This window comes from Mustela lutreola, chromosome 8 (genome assembly GCF_030435805.1).
Source record: "Mustela lutreola isolate mMusLut2 chromosome 8, mMusLut2.pri, whole genome shotgun sequence".
Taxonomy (NCBI): Eukaryota; Metazoa; Chordata; class Mammalia; order Carnivora; family Mustelidae; genus Mustela; species Mustela lutreola.
Genome location: NC_081297.1, coordinates 17,084,652 through 17,096,830, shown reverse-complemented (window position 1 = coordinate 17,096,830; position 12,179 = coordinate 17,084,652). Strand labels below are relative to the sequence as shown.

The 12,179-nt window shown below is 48.0% G+C and overlaps 1 protein-coding gene across 18 annotated transcripts in view; it reads left to right on the top strand.

Moving 5' to 3' along the window:
• The window catches only part of KIAA1217 (KIAA1217 ortholog), a 289,219-nt gene that overhangs the window by 225,899 nt on the left and 51,141 nt on the right, over nucleotides 1–12,179 (top strand). For all 18 annotated transcript variants that reach the window (XM_059183912.1, XM_059183911.1, XM_059183910.1 and 15 more), the window contains one exon: nucleotides 1,845–2,677. In XM_059183912.1, the coding sequence (XP_059039895.1) occupies nucleotides 1,845–2,677 (833 nt within the window). The remainder of the gene's footprint in view (nucleotides 1–1,844; nucleotides 2,678–12,179) is intronic.

Below are 12,179 nucleotides of genomic sequence, written 5' to 3'. Positions count from 1 at the left end.
TCAGAATTATTAATTCTTACATTTCTTTCTGAATCCATCTACACACGATGTCAAGAAAGTCCAATGAGATTTTTAAAAAGATTTTATTTATTTATTTGACAGAGAGAGAGGGATCACAAGTAGGCAGAGGGGCAGGCAGAGAAAGAGGGAGAAGCAGGCTCCCCGCCAAGCAGAGAGCCTGATGTGGGGCTCGATCCCAGGACCCTGAGATTATGACCTGAGCCAAAGGCAGAGGCTTAACCCACTGAGCCACCCAGGTGCCCCCAACGAGATTGTTTTGTATTTTATTTTACAAGCTCTATACTGTACCTCCTAACCGTTTCTTTTCACATTGCCAAACCTTTTTTTTTTTTTTTTAATATCCATGTAGGCATCTGTGTTGTTTTAAAAGAAATTTACTCAACTTTTCTTTTCCTTTTTTATTTTTTTAAGATTTATTTATTTGATAGACAGAGATCGCAAGTAGGCAGAGAGGCAGGTGGAGAGAGAAGGGGAAACAGGCTCCCCGCCAAGCAGAGAGCCCGATGCAGGGCTCGATCCCGGGACTCCGGGATCATGACATGAGCCGAAGGCAGAGGCTTTAACCCACTGAGCCACCCAGCGCCCCTCAACTTTTCATTAATTAAAATCAATTTTGTATTTCCTTTCATTAATATTCTTTATCCTTCTAGACAGTACTGTACGATTTAGATTCTTAATAGGTCTTCCTATTCTTTTGCCAAAAATGGGGGGGGGCGTTCACTGTGTGTCCATTGGGCTCAGTATCCCCCAGATTCTGATGCACCCTGAAGCCAGATAAAGAAGACTAACAGTTTGGATTATTATTTATCCTAAGTGGGTTGTAGACATTTGAAATCCTTTTTTTTTTTTAATTGATACCAATAATGACAATAGTACCTACCATTTGTTGCACTTGATTTGCCTTGAGCACTGTGTTATGCTTTCTACACATGTATGAATCTGTATGAATTGATCTTTACCTTTGTTTGGATCAAATCTTGCATTGCGTGGTCCAATGGCATGGAGAATTCGGCCAGATATGTGCTGCTGCCTAAGCCAGTCCCTCTTGTATTTTATGCTCTCTAGAGGCTTGCCTTGTGGACGATAGGAATAGAGGATGTGTGTAGAGGTCCGTGCAGATCTCCTATGGTTGTTTGGCCCTTGTGGAAGGAGAATCAGGTGTACCATCACACACTGACCTGCACTGTTTTTCCCCCCAAACCTCACAATGTTGAGCTCTCTAATGGTGTTTCTTGTGGTTGCAGTAGCAAGCGTCCACGAGCGTAGGGGCTTAAAACATCACAACTTCACTATCTTACAGTTGTAGACATCAGAGGTCCAAAATGGGCTTTACAGGCCAGTTTCAAGGTGTTGACAGTGACCATACTCTCTGTAAGCTCTCGGGGAGAGTCCATTTCCTTGCCTTTTCCAGCTTTTAGAAGCTCCCTGCCTCCCTGGGCCCCTGGGCCCTTCTTCCATCCTCACAATCAGCAGAACATTTTCCAGTCTCTCTGTCTGACCCTGCTGCTGTCCTCACACCCCCTTCCCTGACTCTGACCCCTTCCTCTCTCTTTCGCATGTCGTGTGGTGGCATTGGGCCATCTGGATATTGGCCCAATACACTGGATATACTAGCTCAGTATTCTTACGAAGGAACATCTACAGGGTTCCCGTGGCCGTGGAAGGTGACGTACTTACGGGTTCCAGAGGTCAGAGTGTGGACATGCTGCCCAAGGAGGGGGCCGTTCGGCCTGTTGCCACGGGAGAGCCACGCTGTCACCCTGAGACAGCTCTAAAAACACGAGTATCAAAGGAGATTTTCTAACTTCTCGTTTTACTTTCAGATGCAGAGAGAAATTGTGTATGCACGAGGAGATGGCCCTGGTGCCCCTCGACCGGGATCCACAGCCCATCCGCCCCACGGCATCCCAAACTCTCCACCATCCACTCCTGTGCCCCATTCCATGCCTCCTTCCCCATCCAGAATTCCTTATGGGGGCACCCGCCCCATGGTTGTTCCTGGCAACGCCACCATCCCCAGGGACAGACTCTCCAGCCTGCCGGTCTCCAGGTCCATCTCGCCTAGCCCGAGCGCCATCCTGGAAAGAAGGGATGTGAAGCCCGATGAAGACATGGGTGGCAAGAACATCGCCATGTACCGGAACGAGGGCTTCTATACCGATCCTTACCTTTATCACGAGGGGCGGATGAGCATCGCGTCTTCCCATGGCGGGCACCCGCTAGACGTCCCCGACCACATCATCGCGTATCACCGCACAGCGATCCGCTCAGCCAGTGCTTACTGCAACCCTTCTCTGCAAGCGGAGATGCACATGGAGCAGTCGCTATACAGACAGAAATCTCGGAAATACCCAGAAAGCCACCTGCCGACCCTGGGCTCCAAAACGCCCCCCGCCTCTCCTCACCGAGTCAGCGACCTGAGGATGATAGACCTGCACGCCCACCATAACGCCCACGGGCCCCCTCACACCTTGCAGCCAGAGCGGGCCTCCCCGAGCCGCCAGACCTTCAAGAAGGAGCCGGGCACCTTGGTGTATATTGAAAAGCCACGGACCACTCCGGGATTAGCCAGCATTGTGGACTTCGGCCCTCCTCTCTTGGAGAAGCAAGTGTTTGCCTACAGCACTGCTACCATCCCCAAAGACAGAGAGACCAGGTAAGGTGGTGAGGGCGGCCCAGGGTGGTCTGTGCCTGTGAGTGGTTGAGGCCTGCCCTGCAGGGTCAAACCAAGGGGACAGAGGTTGGCTGAGCCCCAGCCCCCCCCCCCCCCCCCCTGCAGCTGGGAGAAGCCACAGCTTCTGGGATCAAAGGCCATCCGGGTCTGCAAAGAGTTTCCGCATAGGTGGGGGTCGGGTGACGCAGGCCAACAGCTGTGACAAATGGGGGGCGGTCCGTGGGAGCGTGCGAGCGTGGGTCTAACAGCAGCATCGTTAGTGTAAATCCAAACAACAGGAAAGAAAATGGTGATAAGCAGAAACCTTTTGGACAAATGGATCAGGAGCTCATGGTAATTGATCTGCCAGTGAAAAGAAGGAGCGGGTGGGTTCAAGTTTTAACTGTCTGAAATGGCAGTTTGTGTTTTCCTGTGGAGTGCAGTTCTGCTTTCTCATCTGGCCTTGGGAAATGGAAAGAATGTGTCAATGACTGTCATCTAGGGTGATAAAGCACGAATTTGCATGCGAATAGGATGGTTTAGATTTAATACTCAGGAGTGGTAACTGAGATCAGCAAAAATTTTTTAGGGAATGAGACACTCTTGAGTATTTCAATTTCTTTTCTCATCTACTCTTTTTTGGTGTAACTTACCAGCCTAGTCCATTTGAAAGACCCTCCAAATCTCTTATAATAATAGGAAAGCTAATTTTGATAGAGGGAATTTCTCTAGCCTAAATCGATTGAAAGAAGCCAACATAATAAAAATCTAGTCAAGAAATGGAGTCTGAAAGAGGTAAGCGTTTTAATCTGTTGTCATCTATGAATTCAAAAGGGGCGTGAGAAATAAGATTAAATATTCAGGGAATCAGCAGTTTATTAGAATCACTCTTCTCTGTTTCTCGCCAAAAAGATAGTATCACCTACATACTATCAGCATCCCCATATTTTTAAAAGATTCATTTATTTACTTTAGAAGGAGAGAGCAAGCACATGGGGGGAGGGGCAGAGGTTGAGGGAAAGAATCCTGAAGCAAGCTCCCCACTGAGTGTGGAGCCCAGCGCTGGGCTGGATCCCAGGACCCTGAGATCATCGCCCGACCCAAAAGCAAGAGTCGGCCGCCCAACCGATTCTCCATCCAGGCGCCCCTCATCATCCCAGTTTACAGATGCAGAAACCGAGGCTCAGAGAAGTTAAGTCCTTCCTCAAGGTCACAGTACATGGCATAGAACATCCGTATCTGTTAAAGAATCCTGACCTTTTACCACTGTGACATAGTCTGCCAGATGAGTGGGACCCGTGAGCCACACCTGCACCCAGCAGAGAAGTCAGTGTAGAGGTGAATTCTGAACATTTCTACCAGAATTCTTAAATTGTTTCAGGTCTAGATGCTACGCAACTGCTCCTGAAGGATATCTACAGTCATAAACGGGGTAGCATTTGCATAATTATGCTGCTAAATATATATCGGCCATTTAAAATATAACTGCCCTAGCTAGTATATTAGCACAAGTATGCGGCGATGGGGGAAGAAAAAGTATCTTTGATAGGCATTTATTTCTGAAAAATGAATGCAAGTACTACGTCAAAGAAAAATTTTTCAAAACAGGAGCGCCAGAAACAACTACCAAAGCACGAAATCAGAGCCCATTGTTTGCGCCAAAAGCCGGCTCTTATCTTAGATTTAATCTGTTTATTTTAAGAGTTCAGCCCCTACAAGTCTACCTTCATGGCTGTGGAGTCATATCAAGCGCCAAACCCATGTCTGTCGCCCTTTCAGAATATTAAACAGCAAATACATCTTGAAAGCGCTTCTTCTCCAAAACTCTCAAGTGACATTTTACATCTAAGATGTGAAGCTACAAAACGCAGGGGACTGAGAAATCCGTGGCACTCCTTTCTTTTGGACCCTGCTGGGTTCAGGTGCCGTTCCAAGGAAATAGCCTGGATAACTGCAGGATGTTTGAAATCAGAGAGAAAAATTCTTTCTTTCTCATCTGCACTTAGGAAACCTCCCGTGGTAGCTTTTTTTCCATTCCTTTCCTTTTTTTTTTTTTTGGAACATGATTTTATAACTGCTCTATTGACTTGAAAATGAAGAGTTAAGGATGAAGTCATTTCATCTCGGTCCTTGTATGTAGTCGTGTGTCTTGATCGGATGCATTTGGCTTCTCTTGTCTTACAAAGACACTTCCGGAAAGCATCTAGTGAGAACAAATTTTATATAGAAGATCTGGGGGTAGAGTCGTGTGTTTAGTAGAACACAGAGGACAGTAGGGCTCTCCTCCCAAGATGGCCATGGATTTGGGGGGTAGAGATGCAGGATACAGCCATGTTGACTTTTTTAAGGCAGCAGGTTTCCTGTCTGCGCTTCTAGAAAGAAAAACGATCCCAAGTGAGAAGGTGGCTCTATCCAGATGAGTTCCCTTCAGCCAGGAGGCCAAGAAGAGAATGGTCCACATGGCTGTGAGGGAGTGCTGGGGGTTGGGGGGGTGGACAGTGTGTGACAGATGACTCAGTGTGTGAGGCTCTGTCTTCCCTAGGTTATAAAATTCCTTCATTAAATAGCATCGTTATTTCTATTCATGGCACATAAAGCAGCCCTCAAGAATTGTAAAAATCTAGGACATTTATGTTTTGCTACTTTCTATTTATAGTTTGGATCCTTTAATGTAAAATATCTTTATTGAAATTCAAGAGTGCTCATCGCAAAGTGACTAAGAGCTCCCTTTCCAAATGTATAACAGATTCCTTCTAATGTAGTGTTGTTCAAGACATGGTAAACTTGAACCGAGATCATATTTTTACATCATTCCACACCTACGATACCTAAATTCCACACGAGTCGAGAGTCCACTGGGGAGTAGATTCTTGCCTTGCCTCGGCGCCTCTGTCTGGAGAAAGAAAAGCCATGTGAGATGGCATCGTGATCTCTAAGAATTCCCCAGTTGAGAGAAGCAGAGGTCCCCGCCCGGGGCCCCTTAGAAGAGAAAAGAAACTTCTGTGTAGACTGAACAGTGCACGCTAACTGGTGTCCATTGTTATCACTTCATGTCACTTTTTTACTGGAGGAGGATTACGTGTTATTCTGCGGGTAGCTTCGAGGGGTGGAATGCCTCCTTGGTTGAACAGTGGATTGAGCGGAAGTCTGAGTTCAGATTTATGTCATTGAAAAATGTTCACAGTGACTGGCAGACCTTTGAAGATTTTCGAACTATGCTTTATCCTAAAATTGAGGATTAATTTGTTTTCCTTTTTCCAAGCGCATATTCAAAAGTGAGCCGCATCAGAAGCCTCTTAAGTGGTTAAACTTCAGATCTTTCTAGAACGAGGTGTCTTACCTTTGGCGCTTGTTGATATTTTGGGCCAGATGTTTTGTTGTTGGCTGGGTGGAGGGGCTCTTCGTGCCCTGAAGGATGTCTGGTGGTGTCTCTGGCTTCTTCCCTGCTAGATGCCGAAAGCAAACTACCCCAGCCCCGCCCCTCGTAAGGACAGTCAGAATGTCTGCAGACATTGTCAATTGCACTTCGTGCGGGGGGTGGGGGGGGTGCGGTGGTGGGGGTTAAGGGTTGGGGTCAGATGCAAAATGCCCCTGTCTGAGAAGCGCCGGTTCTCAAGGAAATTTGGACTTTTTCTGCTTAATGAAGTAGAGACACGGAAGAGTACCCCACACTCAGATAATGTAAATTGTGACATTCGTAAAACATGGATCTTGACAATCGTTACCCCAGTTCAGCCCTTCACCTCTTGGTGAAGCACCTTCACTACCATGAAAACCTGCTCTTACGACCTTTGATTCAGTCCATCCGTGATCAACCATTCACTGAGGGGCAGCAGTGTGCCGTGTTCATGAACGGGAACTCCAAAGCCAGACTGCCCGGGGTTCACATCCCGGTTCTGACACTGGCTAGCAGTGGCGACCTTTGACAGGTTACTGAACCTCTGCCTCAGTTTGCTTATCTGTAAAATAGGTATAATAATAACACCTACCTCATGGGCTGGAACAACTCGTTACAATTAAGAGCGTGTGTTCCACATGGCAAGGAGTTGTGTGTTTCTGCTTCGAACAAAGCACCCTACTACATGCTGCTCACCAGAGATCAGTGTGGAGAGATGGCTAAGATCGGTACTGTGCCTAAAGAAGCAAGGAGACGGATTGTCAAGTGTACCCCCAGGAGGAAAAAAAAGCAGGTGGGCAGGTGTGGAGAAAATAAAACTAAGTGTGAACAGAGAAGAGAATTAGCTGGGCTTAAAGATCCAAGGTAGAATGTTTAGAATATCAAAGCCACTTTAAAATCCAGTTCAGGAGAGCAGTCAGAGTTCCATCTCTTCTCGGGTCCGGAAGCAGAAAGACAAGCCAGGATTAGGACATCCTTTTAAATGCGCCTAAGCTATGTGAGTGATGACAGAGATGCCTGACCAGGAAACACCGACATTATTAGGTCATCGGTTTTGCTGCCTAACAGTGCCTGACTGATTTCGGCTCTTGTCTGAACTGCTTTCCCACGTAGCTCTAATTATGGATCAATAAATGTTTATGGAGCCCCTCTTAAGTGCTGAGCTGCAGACTGGATGCTTTACAGCATAGAGAGAAACCTCGATGTGGTCCCCACGCACAAGGGATGTAAACTAGGGAGACAGTCATAAAACATGAAAAGTATGATACAGGTGATGCCACGGTTAAGCAGAAGAACTTCTGAGCTGAAAATGCAGGCTAAAAACGGTTTCATAGGAACCACCACACCAGTAGGATTTCTCTCATGGGTGATGCCCAGGGGTGCTTTCCTTGTCACCTGAGGGTGACACCATCTCCTAGCAAAGCAAAAGGGAACACACCAGGTCAGTGAGAGGGGGATGTGTCTCTCCCCGGGCGCTGGAGCTCCAGGGGGAAGATCTGTTCTCCACATCTCCACGTCCAGCTGGAAAGTCAGGACACGTTTCACTTGAAAACAATGAGGAACAATGATCGCGCTAATAATACCCTGTAGGTTGAAGAGGCTTCCGTGGACCAGCTGGAAATCCAGCCACCATCTATTCCAAGTACGAAACAATGAAAGTACAAGTAAACTTTTCAATTACAAGGCTGTCATAATCTGGGGGACTGCTTGTACATAATTCATTCAAAAGAAGTGATACAGACAGTAATTGCTGTGAATTCAGGAAAAAAAAAAAAAAAAAAAAGAGCCCTTTCCCGAACTTGCGCTGGTCTGGGAGCTTTCGTGAGGATGTCGGAATGGACTGCGATTCAAGGGATATACACAATGAAATGAAAAGATGTCATTTGGAAAGACGGACTGATCTCTCTCTCAAATTTGCTGTTATTTCTGCTTTATGGTTCCAGACAAATAACACCTGCGCATGCTGTTCTGCTGGTCTCGGAAGCCAAATCGGTGTCAGTCCATCAAATTATTACTTCCTGCACAGGAATATAACGTCATGGTTAAGTAATATTTGCTTGTCGCTCCTTAGGCTGCCGGATTCAGGCGAGAGCTGACTGGTAAACATGATGCTTAACCATCGGACTAATTCGTGAAGCCAGTTCTGCTCTTACACAGGGATATTCTAGCAGAACTACCGGCGGAATGAAAGCTTCGAGGTCTGTGTTACCTTAAGCAAACCAGTTTCTCAAAAGGGAAAGCCATCCTCTGTCACTAATTAGATGACATTAAAATGCACCCCGTATCTCCTTTGAATAGTCACGAGGTGCTGTCAGTCCGGTGGCTTAGACCCAAAACCAGAAGCAAAGCCAGAGTGACCTAAATGCTGTTCGATTCAGATAATCCCCTTCCCTTGCCTTCTTCAAAGAGAAGAAGAATACACATTTAGGGATGGGTTCTATGGCAGGAGCCGCTCAGTGTGGAATCAGTGTGGTTCCCATCCGGCCTGAAGATGGGGTATCTCCCAGTTCCCCGATGGCCCAGGAACTGGGTAATCCCGGGTCCTCGTGATGTCTAGGCCATATTTGAGCCTCTCTTGTGACTGGTGGCCCATCCGTCTGGAGGAGATCGCGGAGATTTTACACTTGGCTTTTCTTGAGTTTTGGGAGTTTTATTTTTCACGAGTGAAGTGTCAAAAATTTCGCCAGGTCTAAGCATTAATTCAAACGTTCAAAAATGACGGGTCTACAGAAGTCAGGATTGGCCACCACACTCTTGTAGGGCCAGCTGGTATGAGGAGTAAACCCCTCCTCCCCCTCCCCGACCATCTTCGGACATGACCCGGGATCTGAGAGGCCACTCTGCTCCTCGCTGACTTTACAGGAGAATCAGACAAGAGATTTCCCACAGAGCCTGGCGTCTGGAGCTCTTCCAGCCAAATGATGTCGTTACTGTCAAACTGTGTCAATATATTTTTTTTTGTCTTTGTAATAAAAACAGTATGTCCCTCACTCCTCCAGTAAACACAGACATCTAAGAAGGACAAAATGCAAAAAGACATTAGGGAGGTCAGCTCTAGGAAACGCCTCCCTTCTATCTCCTGAGTCTGTCTTTTGGGTTCACCCTAAGGTTTTCTACATCAAAAGCAGGAGGAAGCAGAGAGCGTATTTCCACAGCTCCTGTAGGACCTCTCAAGAGACCCATCTCTCCATCACCTCTGACACCATCTCTTGTTGGAAGATCGGTGGCAGGCTCCGGTCAGGCAGTCGGAACACGAACGAACGGCTCTTCGTACCGGTTTGTACCTGTGCAAAATCTGCAATGTCATTTCCAAAAGCATGAAGATGAAACATTACCTACCCTCAGGGAGGAGAAAGAAAATGCCAAGTAGGTGATTTCACAAGCCAGGGTGTAGGCTCATCCTGGGGAGCGAAGGTTCTCACCTCCAAGGAAATGAAGCGCCTCACCCCAGGTGGTGAGTCACTGTCCTTGGGAGGGCCCCTGCCTGGCTAAGCCTCCCTGCCCTTCGCGGTAATAGGGGGATGGTAGTATGACTTCTCGATGGTGCTTGAATGACATGGGCATACCCTGGGAAGTGACCTGGAAGGTTCTGTCAGAGCAGTGGGTGGCTCTGTTCCGTAGGGCCACTGGATCTGGCCCTTTGGATCTGAGCGACTGTGTCCTCACGCCTGATGTGGGCTGTATTCTGGTTCCAGCCAGTACAGTCTGCCCGGAAAGCAAGTTGTGAATCAGGTTAAAGGCTACCTGGAGAACTTCCTGGCGTTTTTGCTGTGCTGGGCAGAACGCTCTCGGGTGATCGGGCTCATGGGAGCGTGGAGCTGGGTGTGGCTGAGCTTAGCGTGACCTGCAGGGCCCGCCTTGCCCCTCCCCCCCCCTTTTTTTTTGGCTTGTCAAGATCACTAAACCAGAAGGGAAGAGAAACGGTGGGACCTAACTAAGTTCCTTCCAACCAGAAAATTCTGTAATTCTAGAATCCTAAGTCTGGCCGCATTTCAGACATGGTATGCTCTTGGAGGGTTGGGCATAAGGAAATGGGCACCTCTGTTTCACAAGGGGTGCCAGGCTTTGCAGGTCCCATCTCCTCTGTGCGCTGAAAGTTCATTCAGCCTTTTACGTAACGGGTCACGAGCTCCTGGTTCCCTGGCTTCCTGTGTTTGAATGTGTTGGGCCTTGCCTACCTCCGGGACTTTGCACATGCTCTCCCTCTGCCTCGTGCCTCCTTCTGCCCATGCGTGGTTATTGGCTCCTCACCGACGTCAGGCATTTACTCAACGCCGTCAGCTCAGTGAGACCTTTATTGGCCATCTACACACACACACACACACAATAGTATAATTCAATAAAATACCTGTTTCTACACAAGAGTATACACCTATGTTTATATGCTTACATATATGTTTTTCTCTCCTTAGTTTGTTGTACCCTCCCCTCATAAGCTCCATGAGAGCAAGCCCTTTGCTTGATTCGCCGCTGCATCCACAGCTCCTAGGTCTGTGCCTGGCACACAGTCGATGTCGGAACAAGGTTTGTGGGATGGATGAAGTCCAGGGGAGGAAAGGAAGCCTCGTGCATCCCTCGTGTCCCGCAGGCGATAACGTATTTGCCTGTGCGCTTTCTCCCTCGCCCTCATGAGAGAGGACAGCCCAGGGGGACAGGGAAGGCTGTTGTTATCCTAGTTGGACGGTTGAGGAAGTGGAGACTCGGAGATGTTCGTGTTGTGACATGGGAGTGCAGCTTTGTCCCCCCGGTGGGCAGCTGCAGGTCAGCTCGGGCTCTGTGTGTCCAGAGAGGCTGTCCCATCTCAGTTGTGCAACTCAGGCGTGACCGCTTCATTCATCCCATACTTGGGTCAGAGGCCTTGGCGTCCTCTTGATTGGTCTCTCTCCCACTCCCCATTTGGACAACCAGAGAAGGCTGTCCCTTACTCCAGCCCTCTTCCTCGAGCTTCCTGCTACCACACTGGTGGCGCAAGCTGCCACCCGTCTGCAAGGGTGGCCTCTGACCTGGTGTCCCTACCCTGTCCCCGCCCGCCTCTGGAGCCAGAGAACAAATCTAAATTAATGCCTGCTCCAGAATTGTTGCTTCCATTGAATGTTCTTAGTCTAATTCCACTGCCCTTGCCCCAGGACTCCCCTAGTGTGCTGTTCTTCTCTCTTTTCCTTCTGCTAAATCCTATTCTTTTGGGCTTCATTCACGTGTCTCCTAATAGGAGGCGTTGCTCTTCCCCAGCTGACACTGTCTGTGTCCGTCCTCCGGGGGCACCTGACCGCTAGGAGCACACGGACCTAGATCCCAGCCAGCTATGCCCACCCCTGCCCCACCCCCAGTTGGGTCATCCAAAGTCTGGGATCAGCAAGAAAGACCAGTAGCATTTTCCCCCAGCACCTGTCATAGGGCTCACACTCAGTAGCAGTCACGGAAGTTATTGGCAATCAAATGTCACTTGAGTCCTTTCGGGTAAATAGCACCAGTTAGAAGCTAATATGCGAAAAACTATTTATTCCAAGGAACACAGCATTCTCTTCACATCTCATCATGAGCTTTCATTTTCTTAGTGCCTCAGTGAGTTTATAAAGAAAGATTAGAAATAGCTCCCCCCCCCAGATCTTTATAAATGCGGCTCCATTTTTTGACTGTTTCTTTACAGGCATCATTAGATGTGCATATCTTCGTGGCCATCAGTCAAAGGCAGAGCATTCCAGATGAACACTATTCGCTTTGGTCATTATTTCTTTGTTGAGTTGGGGAAAAGCTGGACTTTCCAGATCTAGACAGTAAAACCAGACCAAGTAAGAACCGAAGGTCAGAGTATGTCTGAAGAAGAGTCAAGCATCTTGGAATGGCCAACTTGTGAAAGGGTTACCTGAGTAGACGTTGACGCTCTAAGAGATAATGAATTGGAATGGGACGGGGGGAGGCCAGCTTCCTGTGCTGAAGTCTTCCAAGGACGTGGGAATGTCCGAGATGCTGGTAGGGCATTTACAGGTGAGGAAGTCAGAATTCAGAAGCGTGGCAGATGTTGAACAGCTGGCCAGAACAATGGACTGAAGCAGTAAGAGGAAACATGGAGCATACCCAGTCTTCCTTCTCCATGGGCAGAGGATCAGG